The sequence below is a fragment of the Balaenoptera ricei genome, chromosome 8, assembly GCF_028023285.1.
Source record: "Balaenoptera ricei isolate mBalRic1 chromosome 8, mBalRic1.hap2, whole genome shotgun sequence".
Classification (NCBI taxonomy): Eukaryota; Metazoa; Chordata; class Mammalia; order Artiodactyla; family Balaenopteridae; genus Balaenoptera; species Balaenoptera ricei.
Genome location: NC_082646.1, coordinates 67,339,201 through 67,358,881, shown reverse-complemented (window position 1 = coordinate 67,358,881; position 19,681 = coordinate 67,339,201). Strand labels below are relative to the sequence as shown.

Here is a 19,681-nt window from a genome sequence, read left to right as displayed (position 1 = left end):
TGCACGGGGACCCCCTTTCCCTCTGCTCAAGGAGTTTCATAAAGGTTACACAGAATCTTTGTGGAAGAATATAGAGAAGTTTTTACAGATATGCAATGGAAGCCCTTTTTAGGGGGCTGGACTTTAAACAACATTGTCTCTGAAACCATAGAGCCTACACTGTGTAGAAAAGTTCCATTAAATCACTAAATATAACAGGAGAATGTCATAATTTTTCTATAATTTACAATTACATCAAATTACATCTGCATTCTTGCCAGTCTTTTAGATTTCTTTAACACGAAAGGTATATGGTTTTTCTGTTTAGTCCTACTCATACTATGCCTGAAGGGAGAGGCAGAGAAAAGTCTGAGGCCAGAACCGCAGAGATGGAGGCGCCAAACACATTGCTGCCATGTAGATTATACAGAGTGAAGTCCAGACTAATTTAGTTAGAGCGATGTCCAGTCCTTACACACAGTAACCACTCAATCAAATGTTGAGGTATTTATTGTTTTTCAAAAGTCATTTTATATCTACATGCTATTTGGAAACTTGCTTTTTAAATATAAGATAGCTTGAACATATTTTCCTACCAGTTCATAATAGATCTTATCATTTTTGAAATGTTGTATAGAATTCCATATTATTGATGTACCATCATTTAATTAACCAATACCCTATTGACAGATATCTTTTCAATTGTTAGCTAATAAAGGCAGTGCTGAAGGAAACCTCTTTATAGGTGTGTCTTTGCATGCTTGTGGGAGTCTTTCTGTAGGATAAATTTCTAGAGGTGGGAAAGGTGTATCAATAGGTATAAACATTTTAAATTTTAGTTCATATTGTCAAATTGTCCTCTAAAAGGCTTCTGACTAATTATATCCCCACTAACAGTGTTTGAGAATACCTAGTGCCTTCCCTTCAACCTGAATATTGTCAGCCATTTTAATATTTCTTAATCTAAGTGAAAAGTGAAATCTCATTGATTTCATTTACTTTTCTTTGATCAGTTAGGTTGTTCATCTTCTCAGATGTTTATAGGTCACTCACATTTCTTCTGCGACTTGCCTGTTGAAATCCTTTGACCATTTTTCTATTAGGTTGTTTATCTTTTTCTTCTCAATTCTAGGAATTCGGTATATATTCTAAACAGTAACCCTTTTTTATATGTTACATATATATTTTTTTTTTACAGTTGTTAGTTGACTTTTTCTATGTGTAATACATTTATTTGTTCAAATTTCAAAAAATATGTCTTTTTCCGCCTTTCTCCCAGCTGTCTAATTCCTCTCCCTAGAAGCAACCAGCGTTTTTAATTTCTTGTCTATTCTTCCAGGCATAGTTTAGCAAGATGTGGGAAAGTATTCAAATACATTTTGAAAAGCCATGCTGTTTTCCCTTTCTGTGTCTCTTATACCCCATGTATCTTTTTGGTTCCAGCTGCGATACTATGACTCGGGTGAGGACACAAGCTGTAAAGGCCACATTGATCTGGCTGAGGTAGAAATGGTCATCCCTGCTGGCCCCAGCATGGGAGCCCCAAAGCACACGAGTGACAAGGCTTTCTTTGATGTAAGTCGATCTTGTCTTTTCCTGGCTCTGTTTGCACATGATCCCTTACAATCCATCCACCTCCAAGAATCATGGGGCCTCAGAGCAATTGGTGCTAACTGCACATGGGTCACAGACCCACCCCGGCTGTGGGAATTGCTACAGAACTTGAACCCAGCACTCTTCATCCCCAAACCTGACCTCTCCCTGCTGTCCACATGTCTCAGAAAGGCTGCACAGCGCTTTGCACAAAAGACTCCTTTAAAAGGTATCCAACTACACGTGGAAGCAGATGAACTCCTTGTTAAATACTGTTAGTTATTCACTCACCACCTACTGTCGAGAACAGATATTACTTCCCTTTGTATCCATTGATCTTCATGCTTGATCATCCACAAAAAAACATCCTTAGTCACACATGATGTCTGTCTGCCCTAACATCTTCAGCAGTCCTTAGGTGGGCCTTGGGGCATTTTATGGGCCACATGATAGGGGACTTATCTAATCCCCAGAGCCAAGCAGGACTTCGTATGGAACACAGGTCATACTCTAGGGCCCTGCTCAGTCTATGAAGCCATTTCCCTGACTCTGGGCTGCCAGTGTGGCCCCAACTGAAGACTTAGAGAAGGGGATGGAAAGGGGACATGAAAGCCAACCCCATCGTGGTGTGGATGAAGCTCGGCCTTCCTGGCGCCTGTGCTGCACTGGTGCAGTGCGTGGGCGGGGCCAGAGACTCCAGCCATTCCTGACCCTCTTCCTCAGTCAAGGAAGGCCCCGGAAAGATGCAAAGTCAGGCTTCCCTAGTGTGTCTCTCTTCTCTGCCAGGCCCTTCTGTTGACATCCCCCTTGACTTTGGGGGCCAGGAAAGTATAATGACTCTAAAGGCAATGACAGTATGATAGTGGGGGGCAGAGAAAATAACAGAGGTTCTGGGGCAGAACGGAAAGGGAAGGTCACAGGGATTTATTTGCACACTTGCCCAAAGCCATAGACTAGCCCTGCCCTTCATCTCTGGTTCTCGTCATTTGATTTTATAGCTCAAGACCAGCAAACGTGTGTATAACTTCTGTGCCCAGGATGGACAGAGTGCCCAGCAGTGGGTGGACAGGATCCAGAGCTGTATCTCTGACGCCTGATGCCCATGGTCAACCCAACAGAAGAGGGAGGAGGGGCTTGTGCTGCCAGACAGGAAAAAAGTGTGTGAGTCCTTGAGGAGCTGACAGCTTCCTGCTGGTTCTGATGAGTCATCCCAGGGCCTAAGGTTCTCCTACCCAGACTTACCCATTCCCCTCTTTTAGCAGTTGCTAAGTCTGCTTAGCCTGAATGGATGTGTTACACAGGTCTGGTCAAGAGCCCTAGGCCCTCCCTGTATCTTGCACTAGGTTGTTCTAACAGGGTCTTCATGGTTAGGGATCAGAAGAATGCTTCCTGAGCCGACTGTCACCCATCCCCTAGGCAAAGTGGCTACCACCTACCTGGGTCCTTCTTCATGAAAGATAGATCCTTTTTGTTCTCCAAGGTCCTAATATCCTTGGAGCTTTCTGACAAGCAAAAATCAAAATCCTATCTTAATCCTAAAAGACTATCTTCCATTCTGCATAGAACAGGTTTTCCATCAAAGGCTCCTATTCTTACTGCCTGACCTTAGAGATGCTCAGTTCTCTGGTGCTGTCAAAGGTGCTTCCGTGATACCTGCTCGACCATTGGGGTTCACAGCAAGACCATCAGTGCTCAGTGGCAGGCAAAGAGGGGCACATAAGACTATCCTGATGGAAAAAGACTGTCCAGAGAATGATGCAGTAATCACCAGGCCAATGCAGGAAAATACTGTTTCCAAAACACTGAATTTTCTAGGCCAGAGGTGCCCTGAGGACGCAGGACTTTGTGTTCCCACGTATTCTTCTGCTCCCCGACAGCTTCTTACACAGAATAACATGCAGAACGCTGAATGCACTAACTCACAAAACAGACACTTGCACTGAACTAATAAAGTGAAGATGTTTGAGAGACAGAAGCCAGCTGTTTATGACCACACGACCCCTATGACAACGGCTGTGTAAACCGAGGTCGCACTGTGGCGTGACTGGATACCCAAACGGCACCTCTGCACATGAACAGTAGGGACTTGTTTGGTCTTTAAGTTTTCTTTACTTTTGATAGCCTGTGTTTGTTCAGCTTAAGACACCAGGATTGCTGTTTCTCACGGCGCACAGAAACAGCTTTTCTGCAACGGCCGCTGCGGTTGGCTGGAGTCGTAGGTAGCTAGATCATTACATTTGTTTTGAAATGTTAATATGTTAAATACCAAACTAATATTTCAAAAATATGTATATATGAGTTCTTATATCCTTGTTTTTCAGATAGTCTGCTTATAATTTAATATAAAATTAACTGATTCATTCATAAAATTTCAGTAGTGAAATGGTTCCCTTTTTAAAAAGCCACTTTGTAGATTAAAAATAAATCAGATTTTCAAATTTAAAATTATCTACACACTAGAAAATAGAATTGTGTTAATATATAAGAAATTGGGGGATGATAAGAATGAAGGGTTTTTCTATCATTTTCATTTTATAAATTGCCACCTGTGAAAATGGTTTTTGCACATTATTTGTATTTTTCTTTGTACATGAAATAATTTTTTGTACTCTGTAAAGTATGGAGCCCGTTGTACCCTCAGCTATTTGAGACTTTACACAGTGCTTCTTTTGTAACTGGATTCTTGTAACTTTCATGAAGGCGCTACATGCCTTGCATTCACTAACCACCTTGAATTAAATTTATTTCTTAAGGAAAAGCATCCCTCATTTACTGAAATAAAGTTCACTGTGCATTGCTTAGTACTCAGAAGGCAACGTTTATGAGTCATACGTGGGACTAAAAGTTCAAGGGTAAAATGCAGCGTAACCCATTTCTTGCCTTGGTTCTCTTAATGTCATCACTGCCCTTTGCTCAGGAAGTAACCAGAGACACTGGACATGCTGGCCTGAGCTTCTGGGTTCTGGAAGCACTGCTGCAGAGTTTAGGTAAGAGACCTGAGGCCGCCACCCCCACCCTGAGCCTCCAGTGAGCTGTGTGAAATTGGTTAAGTCCTTTACCTCTTCCCGGTCGCAGTTTCACCACCTGTGGCATATGGCAATTTGTGAGAACTTTAGGCAGGAGAAATTTAACTCTAGTTTGGAAGGAGGTTTTTCTGCTTCAGGAAGTAGTTAAACAGCACAGATGAAGGATCAGTGCTGTCCGTTCTGGACAACACTTGCTCTAGATAAGCCCTTGGAGTTTCCCTTGGGGACTCTGACTACATCTCGAATGGAGCCAGCAGAATGCAGGTTCTCCTCAGGGCTGAACCTCTAAGTCTCGACACCCAGGAGCCCTCCGTGAGGGGGACCCCCAGGGTGAGGCAGTGGCATCCCCCTCTTGAGCCTTCAGATCTCCTCAGTCTAGAGGGCTCGTGTGACCCAGGCCAGGGCCCTCAGGCCTTCATTAGCCCCAGGCCTCTCTTCTTAATGGCTGGCCCTGGGACCTACCATTCTGTCCTACTGTGTCCCTGACATTCAGTAAGGGGGGAAACAGCTGGGACTGGGAGTTGAGCACAAGTGTCAGGACGCCCTTCATTCCTCCCGTCTTAGCTGTGACGGGGAGAAGGGCACTAGGTTCCAAGGAAGAAAGACTGGGGCCTGGTGCCCCTGCCCCCGCGGCTCCTGCGACAGAGCCTTTCTACTCCGGGCTCTGGAAAGATGCAGACCCGAGGCAGCACGTGAGCGCAAGTCCCACTCCCCAAAACCTTCAGCCCTGCTTCTTTATTCTTACCTCCCAAACCCTCCGCCCAGTGGCCTCACTCCAGAGCCAGAGCGTTAACTGTTAATGGTACGGCTGGTTTGCTTCTCAGTGAAAATTGACATTTATAGATATTTCACTAGGAGTTCTTTTAAGAGTTGTTAAGTAACCCCATTATCTCATAAAGAATTTCTGAATAATCTCAAGATTTTAGGCTGATTACCAGGAAATGCCCTCAGCTACGGCAACCAGCAACCAGAGCTATGAAATAAGCCAAAAATAAAGCAGTGCTGATGAAGAGATAGGGCTTGGAGCAGGACTGCCAAATAGATACATAATGCAAGCCACTTGTGTATCTTTTTTAAAAAGTAAAAAGAAACAGAGGGACTTCCCTGGTGGCGCAGTGAATAAGACTCCGTGCTCCCAGTGAAGGGGGCCCGGGTTCCATCCCTGGTCAGGGAACTAGATCCCACACACCACGACTAAGAGTTCCCATGCCGCAACTAAGGAGCCCACGTGCCGCAACTGAGGAGCCTGCCTGCCACAACTAAGACCCGGTGCAACCAAATAAATAAATAAATAAGTAAAACTGTTTAAAAAAAAAAAGAAATAGATGAAGTTAATTTTATAACATTTTATCTTATTTTCAATATTTACCGTAATCTATCAAAAACACTATTTCAACATGTAATTGATACAAAAAATTATTAATGAAATATTTTATAGTCTTCGTTCATATCGAGTCCTCAAAATCCAGTGTGTATTTTGCACTTACAGCACATCTCAGTTTGGACCACTGCGTTACCTTTTTTCCGACACCACTTCTCTTACGAAGTGCGTGTCATTTTCCCACTCCATTCTCCAGTTCTCCCACACCAGCTGCGTGTCCGGCAGCGCATCCAGTTCTGACACATCCTCCCCAGAGTCAGCACAGACCCCACAGTTAAGGGCTCGGTCCCATAAGACTGCCTCCCTTCAGAGGCCAGTTGCAAGTCCCAGGGACCATGAAGAACACACAGAACTCAGGAAAATACTTTGCTTATGTTACTGGTTTGGCATAAAGGAAACAACAACAGCCGCATGGAAGAGATGTGTGGGGCAAGGCTTGGGAGCAGTGATGGCGTGGTGCCTCCATGCCCTCTCTGGGTGTGGGCGTGCCGCCCTCCCAGCACTTCCGTGTGGTCGCCAACTGGGAAGCTCTCTGGATCTTGTTCAGGATGTTTTCATAACCCACTCTCCAGCCCCCCTAGAGGCTGTAGCTTCCCACACTATTCACACGTTGTTCCTTCTGGTAACCAGTCCTCATCCTGAAGCTATCTAGGGGCCCCAGCCTGAGTCACTGCATTCACATAAACACAGGTGTGGTCAAAGGGACTCATTATGAATAACAAAGGCACTCCTTTCACTCAGGAAATTCTAAATGTTTTAGCAACTCTGTACCGCAAACCCAGGACAAAGACCCCCCCCCCCAAAAAAATTTGTTTTTTTATTATACCACAACTAGCCACATTCCAGTGCTACCATGCTAGGCAATGCAGATTTAGAGCAAGTGGCCTACTCACAGCAGAGCCAAAGTGGGAAGAGCTGGGAGGTGAGAGACCCGGGTGCTGGCTCTGTTCTAATTCACGATATGACATTGAACCTTCGCCTTAGCTCTGCAGGCTTTGACCTGTAAAATGAGGGACCCAGATCTGTGATTTTGTGATTCCAACGGTTCACCTTTGCAATGACTGAGATTCCAAACTGAGATTTAAAGGATTTGCTGAACAAGACCAAATCATCTATAAATCAACGCTTCTTAAATTATAGTGCGTGTATGAATCACCTTGTTAAAATAAAGATTCTGATTCAGTAGGTTTGAGAGGGGGCTTGACATTCCGTATGTCTAATAAGCTCCCAGGTGACGCTGAGGCTGCTGGTCCAGAACCCCGCTTGGGGTGACAGGTGTGTTAGCCCCAGTCCTCTGAGAAGCAGGCCCGGAACGGGAAGGAAAGCGGGGGAGGCTGCGAGGCCCAGGAGACCTGGGTGCAGGTGTGACCTTGTGAAAGACAAAGGGAAGGGAAGGGAGGGAGGAGGAAAAGTTGGGTGGGAGACAGACTGTGGAGCAGTTCTAAGGAAGCCTGGCGAGACAGGTGAGAAGTCCTCAGGAGTCGTCGTCAGAGGAACCCCACACCTCCCAAGGGCGGGCCTGCCTGGGAGCCCTGCCCCGCTTAGTCACCAGCAGGCAGCAGTCAGGGAAGCAAACACAGTAGTAGATTCCAGAAAGCACAGCTGGGGCAGACAGTCAGGCACAGTCCCTGCAGTCAGAGACCCGGGGGACGTCCTCTCACGGTGGTTGCGGTCCTCCCCTTGTGGCCAGGCTCAGAGAGCAGCTCCTCCCTGTTTCCCTTGGGCCTCTCTTCCTAAGGGAGACTCAGAGGAGAGAAAGAGGGGAGTCGGAAGGCTAACTACCCTGTCATGGAGTTAATCTCACGCTCTCCCTCCCCCACTCTCCATTTTGAATTCCCCTCACTCTCAACAGCCTCAGCTTGCCTGTTGACTTGACCAAAACCTTTGATGGGGGAGGAGGGACCTGAATACTTGGTAATTAGACCTGTCTCAGGTCAGGGCTGCTGCACGGGTCCTTTCTCAGTTACAGGGGGGATTACTTGGAGGCAGCTAGAGGACCACCCAGCACACAGCATCCTTCCTGCCCCCATCGTGTAGAAGCAGCCCTGCCTTCTGCTGATCAGGGTCAAGGATCCCTGCTGGTTCCTGGACATAGGAGTTCTAAGCGCCCTGGTGGCAGCCATGAACTAGAGTGCAAGAGGACCTTTGCTGTGTCCCTGGCCAAATGCTAAGCTGAGTGGAATTCCACACCTTTGGCTCCAGCCTTCTGTAAGTCCCTGGGCAGTGGTGCTAACTGAGGTTCTGTGGTCAGGAAAGGGAAACCCAGAATAGTTCTCTATCCCTGTGAAGATGAATCACTGGCCCTTCCAGGATGGAAAGGGCCTGATGTAGCTGACTTGCCCCAGGTGGGAACAGTGCCACATGAGGGCTCAGCATAGGTCTCTGCTGCTGGTGAGCTGGACATTGAGGGGCGGCAGGACCTAGAGCGGCCTTGGTCTGTGGGAGTCTGTGCTTTGGGGCCCGTGTTAGCTTTTGCCTCTGCCATTGTGGCCACTCCACTCATGCTCATTGCGCTGGTTCTATGCAGCCAATGATAAGGACCAGCTAGCATCAACCGTCCAGGTCATTTTGTTTACTTGCTTAAACTCACTGCCTTAATGTGTTGGGTGCTTTCTAATGGGCATTAGCACGTGGCACTAAAATCTTCATGTTTTCTGCCATATGTCCATCCACTCGTCTCTACCTCACATCTCCTTGTCCCCAGTTTTCCCATCCTTTTCCTTCCAGGCCCCTGACCAAACAGGCCATTTGGCCATTGCCCAAGAGTGTGTGTGTCTTCTCACTGCCTTGGGCCACTTATTGTACACGAAGTACATGACCAAGTCCTCTGCTCACAGCTCTTCCCAGTGGGAATATTTTCCATTTCCCTTTACACCTCTGTCATGCAGCCGCTGTCCATCTTCAGCTTGTACCCATGTACCACATCAACCCATCCATAAACCAAGCTCAGGCGTTTTCCTCCTCTTTCAGTGGGTTGTACAGGACCCTCCATGTGGCCATAGGTACCAGCCAGGGGACAGGCATTGGCTATGTCCTCACGCGGTTTACTGGTGCTCTCCGGCCCCGCTCAGGCTCAACCCCAGAGGGAGCATTTCCATCTTATGAATAGTCTACTGCCAGGCCCATGTGACTCTGAATTGATGCATCCAACAGACCCCAACTCAGAATGGGCAGTTTCAGACGCCCCATATGGTATGCCCCGGTCAAATGTTCCAGAGCTTAGGAACCAGAGCCTAGTAACGTGCCAGAAACTGTTTCTCAAAAGGTGTGTGATCCTCTGTTGCCGATCGCATAGCCTTGCTGTAGAACCCCAGGGGCCTGCCCTGTGATTCTCCCACTGGGACTTCCCACAAGCTTCATACTACATCTTTTCCCTTTCCCACTGCTGACACTTCCAACACCAGAGAGTCTGCCAAATTATATGACCCAAATGGCAGGACTGCTGGCGGTGCAGCCTGGACCTTCTGCAGTGCCTGTTCCTTTTGTGGGATCCACCTACAGCCAGCAGCCTTCCATGTCACCAAGAGTAATATGCTGTCTCAAACCCCGAACGGGGGTACCAGGCACCGTGCTGTCTTCACCATTGTGAAAGAGACAAGATGTAGCAATTTCTTTTACTAGGGAGGGGATATCCTGGCATACCCCTGGCCACTGAACCCCTTACAAACTTCACTGAAGTGGCAGGTCCTTGAGTCTTCGTAGGTTTATATGCCACACTCTGAACTGCATGTGGTCTCGCCATGGCCTCCAGCACAGAGGCACCTCTTGCTCATCCTGTCTCATCACCACGGTGTCATTGATGTAACGGATCACTGTGGTACTCACGTGGCCCTGATCTCTGGGGATTATATTATGACGAAGGGCATATTATCACAAAGGGATTATATTATGACAAGCGTAGCCCTGAGGCAAAACTGTAAATGAATATTGTTGTTCATCCCATGTGAATGTGAGCTGTTTCTGATCCTCTTTTCAAACTGGAGTGGAAAAGAACACATTTGCCAAATGACCGCAAACCACATACCTAAGGCCTTATTAATCTGCTCTAGCAATGATTCCACATCTGACACAGCAGCTGCAAACAGGGCTATCACTTGGTTAAGCCTGAGACAGTCTGCAGTCTTCCTCCTGGATCTGTAGATTTCTGCAGAGGTCGGACTGGTGAATTAAATGAGAAATGGTAGGACCACCACCCATTCGTCCTTTAAGTGGTTAATGGGGGCATTCGTTTCTGCCATAACCCCTGGGATGAGATGTTATTTTTTATTTACTACCTTGAGCAGGGTGAGGGAGTGAGAAGGCAGTTTCAGAAGTTTCCACTTGGCCTTCTCTACTATGAGAGCTCCTACCCACTGGGCCAGGCACCCAAGGCGGGGTTACCCCTACTATCAGAGCACCTGAATTCTAGTTAAACACTGGAGTACAAGGGACTGCCGGCTGGGTTGTGGACCCAGTGAGCCCACTGCAAGCCAAACCGTAGCCGGGATTCCACTTGCTACCTGACCTCCATAGGCCCCGCTCTGAAAAAGGGCCTGTGATGATGCTTCGAGTCTCCAGGTGTTAATGTCAACTCAAACTCTGTCTACTGCTCCCCTTTCTCTAGTGAACAGTCACCCAAACAAATGGCCATAGACCTTTGGGGAAAAACTGAAGGACTCCTCATGATACATACTGGTTGCAGTTTTGCAGGGTCCTTCCTCCTAGAGACTTGGCCACCTCTTCAGTCGATGGGCTCCATATCTGAAAACTGGCTCAGGTCTGGGAACTCAGCAAGGGACCATGACTTGCTATTGCCCCTGCCTCCTGCTCCTCCATTCCTGTCTGCTTTCCTGGCTGTTGATATTAAGCAGAGCCTACTGGCTGCCCGTCCGTCTTGCCCCTAGGGACACCATGCTCTGTTCACCATCTCTACAGCTTTCTGTAGGGCAAGCCCCCTTGTCTGCCCTCTGTCTTGCCCGTCACTACTGGCCTTACATAATACATCATTCCAGGTGCCCATTTCCCTCAGCTGTCGTAAATTTCTTCTCTACCATCTGCCAGGGGAACTTGGGTATTTTCATTTCGTTGAGTGCCGGCCTCTGCTTTTTCCAGACCTCTAAGAGAGTCTGCTCCATCCCCTGGCATCCTAGCTAGGGTATTAAATCTTGTGTCTCAACAAAGTGTCCTCACGTCAATGGAATCTTGCTTATCCGGTCTTATGCTCCAGCTGCCTTAATCAAGCACTCTCAAAATCCAATCCCAGGAGCATCCCCTCCTCCTGCCAGTGTCCACGATAGTTCCTATTCTTTCACGAGATAGTCTCTTTCCCCCTTATCAGGTCCAGCACGTCCCCAGCCAGATCATTCTGGAATTCAACCCTAATCATTGTCCTTGGCAGACAGGAGAGGAAGCAGGGGCAACTCCTGGGAGGGCACTCGCGGGGGCGAGGCCTCTGTGGCATCTTTCAGTGCAGCAGAGATGGCAGCTCTCATGAGGAAGGGTGGGTCACCCCTGCCAGCCCAGAGGGTCAGGGAAGAGGTAGCACCAGTGACCTCAGGGGTGCCATGCAGAAGCCTTCAGCTCAGGTCTCAGGGCTCCAGATTTCCCCAGCTGGGCCCGGTCCTCACACAACTACCTTGGCTGAGGGCTCAGACTCATCTGGAGCTCTGCAACTCTATTTGTCTTCACCTGCCACTCAGCTGTACCTGTCCCCCACTCCAGGGGTAAGGGCCCCTTTTCAGGCACACCCCCCGCCCCCGGGATCCCTGCTGTCACACTCACCCACCGGCTGCTTGTTAGCGGCCCACTGTCCTTCTTCCTCCCTCTGTGGGGCATCAGGACGAGCGAGCAGTAACCAGCCGATCTTTAGAAGGCACTCTTCCCCCCCCTTATTTTTCAAATGCCTGAATTATCACCCCTGCCACAGAATTCTTCTCCTCTAGGAAATTTTCCCAAGTCCTCACCAGTGAAATATTTAGCATTTGAGCTACTACCTGCTCTAGGGACCATCTGGGGCGCCCACCAACCAGGACGGCATCCTCCTCCCCTGCCCTCAGAGTGAGACAGTCTCAGGTCCTCTTCTTACTCTGCTTCCTCAGACCATTTATGTCAGTTCTGGTCCTTAAAGGAGTAGACAGGAAGACGGGATTCTATGTGCAAGAGATTTCCAGGGCTAACACCTGTGAGGGAAGGTGGGCAGGGAGCAGGGAGTGGGGGGCAGCTGGGAGGAACATCAGACTCATGTAGGTTTGACCCCTACAGAGGAGAGACGGGAGGACAGAAGGTGAGCAGAAGAGTTTTAGGCTGCGGTTCAGATCTAAGAAAGCAACAAGGCCAGTGGGGGAGACCTCGTGCCAAGACTGCCTGTCAGGGCAGCCCGGGAACCTGAGAGCAAATGGTGACGGGGGTCAGAACACTGCAGCGGGGGCCAGTCTGAAACCTGAGAGGTGCCTTTTCATGGCCACCACCAAAGGTCTAGGGGCTTGTCTCTCTTGGAGCTCCAGACTCAAAGGAACAAAGGTGTCAGCCTTGTCTACCTGAGGTCAACGTCCACTGAGCTTCTGCTCTGTCACTTACTCTTTGGCCTTGGGTGGTTCCTAACTTCTCTGAGTCTCAATTTCCTCACCTATAAAGTGGGAACAAAAACTGTGATGATATATGTAAACTTACCCAACACAAAATGGATTCTCCACAAATTGTTGGCTGAATTTATCCAACAAATATATAATAAACACCTAGTGCGGGCTGGGCACTGTTCTGCTCTTGAGGCATCTGCAGATGTGTAAGACACAGCACAGGCCCAAAGAGCTCACAAGTGAAAGAAGGGACAGACCATCTCTGATGTGCAGAATAATGTCGTCCCTGCACCGCCCCCAAAGATGTCTGCGTCCGCATCCCCAGAGCTTGTGAAGATGCTACCTGATGTGGCAAAGAATTAAGGTTGCAGATGGAATTAAGACTATTAATCAGCTGACCTCGAGAGACTACCCCGGATGGGCCCAATGTCATCACAAGGGTCCTTATAAGCAGAAGAGGGAGGCAGACGCGACCGTCAGAGTGATGTGATAAGAGAGAGACTCAGTCAGCCATCGCTGACTTTGAAGACGGAAGGGGCCATGAGCAAAGGAATGTGGGCAGCCTCTGGAAGCTGGGAAAGCCTCCACGAAGGAACACAGCCCTGCTGACACCTTCATTTTAGCCCAGTGAGACCAATTTTGGACTTCTGGCCTCCAGAACTGTAAGATAATAAATCTGCTGTTTTAAGCCACTAAGTCTGTAGTAATTTGTTACAGCAGCAACAGAAAACTAATACAGCATCATACAGATGAACTGCCGTGATACACGAAATTACAGATGTGTGTGTAGGGCACCGGAGCCCTGGGCAGGGATGCTGCATGGGGGATGGCCCAGGGAGAGGCAGGAGGGAGGCAGAGGGCAGAGGTGTTATGGAGGGTATGGCCTCGGGGGGCTGGGCTGGGTTGGGAAGGAGTTGCTGCAAGGCCCTGAGGGGGGCACTCACACACACGCAAACACAGTCCTGACACACAGGCAACAGACAAGGGCTGCGTGTTCACACACGTACACTTGCACGTGTACACACCCCAGTGACATAGGCACTTATACATGCAGACGCTTTCCGACACGGACCCACCCATTGCCTCTGTCAACATCCAAATTTCCTGGGGGCAGCTGAGTTTAGCAGGTGGGCCTGGGGGTCCCTGCCATGACCCCATCACTTGAGCCTCACCAAAGGGAGGTGACCAGAAGTTATGTCTCTGCCCAGGGCCTTGGTATGTGAGGTGCCATGGTCAGCCCTAATAAGGGGCACGTTCCCCCAAACCTCCGACTGTAGGACGGAACCTACTATGAATGGGCCCATCACCCCAAACTATGGTGTGTCCATCTTTTCAGGCATTTGTCCATCATTCTTGCTTGCTGTGTGCTGATGCCTGTTCTGGCTACGCTGGACCCCAAGTAAAATAAGCCATTATCCAGACATGCAAAGTTTGATATCTAGTGTAATCAAAGCTGTGACAGGGTTGGGACAGCGAGGGGCCTGTGGAAAGATGGGAGGAGATCCTAGTCCAGTCCTGAGGACCAGAGAAGACTTCCCTGAGTGACTGACATTTAGGCTGAGTTCACGGATGCAAAGGTGCACGGAGGAGGGCAGGGAAGGCCGTTAAGCCAGGTTGTGACGCGGTTTAAAAAGATTCTCCCGAGTGAAGAACACGCGGGGGAGAGTGAGAAGGGAGGGCAGCTCGCGGCCACTGTGGTGGTTCAAATTTGAGAAGGCAGTGCGGCTGGCTAGATGTGGAAGCCTTGGAGACAGGCCTGAGGTGGCATCTGTAGGACCTGGGGCCCGACTGGTGGGCGGAGGGGAGGGAGGGGGAGGGGCGCTCAGGACAGGCAGGTGGATGCCTGGGGCACCTGAAAACGTCCCCAGCCTCAGAGGCAACTGCCGGGAGACAGGGAAGGACGGCCAGGTGGAGCGCGGGTGCCCTGGCCCCACCTCCCCAGGAGGCCACCTGCTGCTTGGGAGGAGCAGGGGGCACCCGCAGAGCGAGGGCATGGGCAGCCCTTCCGGGCTCTGGGAGGGGTTCTGTCCCACAGTGTCAGGCAGGAGACCTTCTGCCCAAGTCACAGAGCCACCGTACCACTAGATGGAAAGAGAGAAACGGAGTAGCCCCTCCCTGCTTTGCAGCTGAGGGGCCAATAGTTTAGAAAGGTTAACTGACTGGCCCAAGGTCCCACGGCAGCATCTGACGGAGCCAGGTCTGCACCCGGGCTTGTGTGACTGCATCCCCGGTTCGTCCTCCCCGGCATCGTACTTCAACCGGGCCAGGGACCCATGACCTCTGCCTCCCCCTGGGCCTGGCCAGGCCACTTAGAGGCCACTCAAGGCCAGGACTCCATGGCCTCACCCTCCTAGGGCTGGACCAGGATGTAGAGTTCCATCTGTGCGTGGAATGAGCTGGGGTCCTCCAGCGGGAGGACACATGGGCCCTCAGCTGACTCACAGCTCGCATGCACGCCCTCCCCACGCGGGCTGCCCACCCCACAGCTAGACCACCTGGGAAGCACGCATCCCGGGCTGGAAGTGAGGGTTCCTGCCTCCCTCCAAGAGTGGCACAGACCTAGCCCGCTTGTCCCCCACTGTCACACAGCTCAGCAAAGCAGGGCCTTCTGGCCCTGGCCAGAAGAAACAGAGTTCAGGGCTTAGAACCAGGATGCTTGTGTGATCCTGTGAGACCTGGTCCTGTCTGAGCCTCTGTTTCCTCATCTGAAATGTGAGGTTGGGCTCCTTTATCCTAAAGCTCCAGCAGCTGTGATGGATTTTTGCTCTGCTCTACAGCCCCTGGCCCCCCTCCAGCCAAAGGGTTGGACGGAGAGGCCTGGTCCTTGCAGAGGGCCCCCGACTCTGGCCTCAGCACATCCACCTCCTCACTCCCCACAAGTCCCCTGAGGTCCGGCGTGGCCCCAGCCAGAGGAATGTGAGCCATTCCCGGCATCTCCTCCCCTGTGGCCAGCCCGGAGAGGGGCTGGGGCCTCTGGGCCACTCTGACAGGAAATTAGCTGGGCCTGGCCTTCCCCACTACCAGCTGCTCCGCTGACCCTGACCCTGTGTTTTCCGAAACCTGATACTGCAAATTTCACAGCCTCTTCTAGGTTCCTGAGGAGGCCTGGCAGAGCTCCGTGTCTAACGGGCCTCCAGCCTACACGCGGTCTGCCTTCCTGCCCTGGAGACTCCAGCCCCTGCTGTGACCCTAAGCCAGCCCTGCCCTCTCCAGGCGAGTCGTCTCCCATCTGTGTGTGTGAGAGCCTCTCTGACTGTCCTCCTGAGTAGCAGGCCCTCTGCCCCCGTGAACCACAACGGTGACACAGGGGGGGAACGTGGGGAGGGGGAGGGCTCTGTGGAAGGAGGAATGGTCCTCACCCTCTTGCCAGGGACTTGCTTTTTAACTTTGCTCTTTTGTAGAAGGATTCTGAAAGAAAACCAATAAAATGCACCTAAGCCATCAAAAAAAAAAAAAAAAAAAAAAAGCAGAATCCGTGCGCGAAGCAGCTGCAACATGGAAAATGGGCCAGAGGCACGTAAGAGAGGATGTGGGGAGACCACTCAGGAGGCCGTTGTGGTCCAGGGAAGAAGGACGGTGGTTTGGATTCGGATGGGGCAGTGACGATGCAAAGCGCTGCACACAGTCCAAAGCGACTGAGGCAATAAGATGGGGCGAGATGTGGTCATCTGGCCACGGAGGCCCAGGGGGAGAGGTGTCGAAGGCCTCCAAGTTTCCGAGGGGCGCAGTTGGCTGGTGCCTCTCACCGGGCGCTGGCCAGGGCTGCCGCCGGACGGGACAGGATGGTAAGTTTGGCCCCGGGCCCGTGGAGGCTGCCGTGCCTTTGGGATGGCCTCGCAGCAAGGAAGGGGCTGGAGGCGCACATCTGGGGGACAGAAAAGTAGGGACGGCCATCCAAGCCGAGGGCGAGAGCTCAGAGGAAGAGGGAAGAGAGGCAGCCTGTGGCTGCAGGGCACTGGGCGGAGGGCGGACCTGGCAGGAGGGGCGCCAGGGGTGCGGAGAGAAGCAGGGGAAGGCGGTGCCACGCACGGAACGGAGAAGAGCGGTGGGAGAAGCCAGGAGTGCTCGGAGGGCTGGGGCGCTGCGTGGCCGGGGAGGGGCTGAGAAGTGGGCTCAGCGCTTGGCGTCCTGGAAGAAGCCAGCGACTTGACGGGCGCGTCTGAATGGAGGGCGGAGGGCAGAAGCCAGACTCTGGTGGGCATGCAGGTACATGAGAGGGGAGGAAACTGAGACAGGCGAGCAAGCAGCTCTCTGGAGGACGTTTACTGGGAATGGGAGGCAGCAGCTGGAGGGGATACGGGGTCAAAGGGGCTGTCTGTTCGCTTTTTAAGGCAAGGGAGACTTGAGCATGTTTCCATGTTGCTCAGGAGGATCCTATTGAGACGCGAGGTTGGCAAACCTGAGAAAGCAGGGGTGACAAACAGAAGGATGGTTTGGGCCAGCAGGGGGCCTGCCTGGGCGGCTCTGCTTGTCTGCAGCTGGGCTAGAGGGGGCGCGACCCACAGACTCCAGCTCGGGGCGTCCTCACTGCCCGCCCAGCCACACTGCGCCCCAGAGCCGCCAGGAGCAGCCCCAAGAGCCATCCTGGCCCGTTCTGGCCTGATGAGAACAGCTTCTCTGGGATGCTGAGGTTAAGGAACACTGGAGTGGCTTCCAGCACTTCCGAGGGCAGTTCCTGAGGTACAGGGGGCACGCAGGGGTTCAGGGAAGGGACGTCTCTGCCCCGCGCACTGGGCTGGCCAGGGCACTGCCCCTGATTGCTCCATGTGTCCGCGCCCCCAGCCTTCGCTGGCCAAATGCACGCACCTTATGGACCCCATTTAACCCTAGCTGTGGAGGGCAGGGATTGGAGGCAGACAGACAGACAGTGCTGGGCGGTGGCAAGGGTGCTACATCTCCAGGGGAAGAGCCATGGGCCCCTAGGCCTGCCGGGGACAAAGGCCTGTTGCCAGTGACAGGACGCCTGGACACCTGCTGGATGCCATCCCCATCCCTCCACCTGGCCTGGCAATGCCACCTTGGCTGTTGTTTTGTAGGACAATCCCGGGCACCCCAGAGGGCAGTGGTTCTCAGAGCACGGTCCCTGGATCAGGAGCACCAGCACCCCCCGGAAACTAGTTAGAAATGCAAACTCTCAGGCCCTACCACGGATCTACTGAATCAAAACCTCTGGGGGCTGGATCCAGCAGCCTGTGTTTCACAAACCTGCCAGATGATTCTGAAGCACCACTGCCACAAGGGATCGAGCCATCCCTCCCTCCATTCACTGTCCATCCATTAACCTAAAACTCACACACCCGTCAATCTAGAGTCATCATCTACCTGTCATTTCTCTATCCAATTTAATCATCCGACCAGCTACCAATCATCCCTTTTAACATTCTGTCCAGCCACCTCTGCCCATCTGTCTGGTCCAGTCTGACCTGATGGCTCATTGGCCTAAATAAAGATTCCTTTATTCATATGACATACACACCTAGTTATCAAGTCACTATTCTCATAGCCCATTCATACTAGAAAAGAGTATTTACAGCTCTAGTACTTCCCCTTGCTGAGGAAAATGGACACAAACATTTCTTTCTGCATAAATCTTGAGGGTTATATCATATGTATTACGTGAAATCAGTTCTACTTCCTTAACCCTGATTAGACCACAGCCTGGTCCTTGGGATTCCTCAACTAAGGCAACTGTGTTTCTGTGTGCACAAATACACAACGTGAGTAGCCTGGCAAAAAAACTCTGCCCAAAGAGGTTGTCTGTGTTCGAGGTGACAGACTTAGCCAATCACATGGTGCCTTCCCTGGAGAGGACGAATGTTAGGTATTACTGAGAAGTCAGGTCCCTTCACGCTCCAGACTCCATCCTGAGCGACAATAAGCTTTCGTTCTATTAAGTTTCCCATTAACTGAAGTTTTCCATCAAGCCTGCTGCTCGCCTCTGCTTTGGAAGAGTGGGACCCAGAGCGACAGTACAGCTCAAGAGCTGCGGGGACCCCGGGCACCCGCCACGTCCCCGTGTCCTTACCCGAGACAAGGGCGGCGGGGGCCACAGTGCAGTTCCTCCTCATCCAGGCTGATCTGCACCACCACCTCCCCGGAAGCAGAGCCTGCAAACACCGGGCGGGACTGAGAACCAGGAACTGCTGTGTCCACCAAACCTTCACTCCAGCCTCGTCCTTCCTGAGCCGTCAGCAGCTCTAGGTGACGTTCACTCCCTCCAGCTTCAGACATTTTCTTTGCCCCCTCATCTCCTGCTCTCCCTCCAGCCCCATTGGCCGCTCCATCCAGGTCTCTGTGGAGGTTGGTCCTCCCCTAAACCTCAAACACTGGCATGGCCCAGAGGTCATGCCTCGAACCCTTTGCCTGTCTGCACTCTCCTTAGATGAGCTCATCGTCCCCTGGCTTTAAATGCCATCTACATGGCACAAGCCCTCCATCGGGACCCCAATTTAGAGCTCCTTCCTAAACCCCAGACTCTTACATCCAACTGCATCTTAATATCCCCCCTTGAGCATCAGTCTGCAACGCAATCTGAACTGTGATATAACACCTCTCCCTGCACCGCCTCCTGCCAAAAAAGACAACTTACTTCTTCAGAAACAGGAGCTCCATCTTCATAGTCGCCCTGGCCAAAAATTTTAGGGTCACCCTTGACAGAATTTTCCTCTGTCTCACAGCCACAGCCCATCCATCAGCAAATCCTGGTAACTGTGCCTTCAAAACACATCCTGAACTGGACCACCTGTCACCACCTTTGCCACTGCCGCCCTGGTCCACCTCCTGGATTTCTGCAGGAGCCTCCTAACTGCCTCCGTGCCTCCACCTCTAGCACCTTCAGTCTGTTCTCAACACAGCAGCCAGGCGGCCCTTTGAAAATATAAGAGCCTGTCGCTTCTGTGTTGAACATCCTCCAACGCCTTCCCCTCTTTCTTGGGGTAAAAGTTTAAGTCCTAACGATGGCTTGTAAAACCCTTGGTGATCAGTCCCTCTGCTAATCTGACCTCACCTCCTACCTCTGTTCCCCTTGTTCACTCTGCGTCAGCGACACGGGCCTCATTGATGCTCCTCAAACGTGCAGAGAGGTCCCACCTCCGGGCCACCGCACTTGCCATTCCTCCTTCCTAGAACACTCTTCCCCCAGATATCGT

At 51.2% G+C, this 19,681-nt stretch overlaps 1 protein-coding gene and 1 long non-coding RNA gene across 5 annotated transcripts in view; one reads left to right on the top strand and one right to left on the bottom strand.

Annotated features, from left to right (window-relative positions):
- SBF2 (SET binding factor 2) overlaps window positions 1-4,330 on the top strand; it is a 470,059-nt gene extending 465,729 nt beyond the window's left edge. For all 4 annotated transcript variants that reach the window (XM_059931110.1, XM_059931111.1, XM_059931112.1 and 1 more), the window contains 2 exons: window positions 1,423-1,554; window positions 2,571-4,330. In XM_059931110.1, coding sequence (XP_059787093.1) covers window positions 1,423-1,554; window positions 2,571-2,669 — 231 coding nt within the window. In that variant the 3' untranslated portion in view covers window positions 2,670-4,330. The remainder of the gene's footprint in view (window positions 1-1,422; window positions 1,555-2,570) is intronic.
- Window positions 1-18,622, bottom strand: part of LOC132370659 (uncharacterized) — a 51,262-nt gene extending 32,640 nt beyond the window's left edge. The window contains exon 1 of the long non-coding RNA XR_009504650.1: window positions 18,559-18,622. This is a non-coding gene — a long non-coding RNA (uncharacterized LOC132370659). The remainder of the gene's footprint in view (window positions 1-18,558) is intronic.
- Window positions 18,623-19,681: the final 1,059 nt, after the last annotated feature.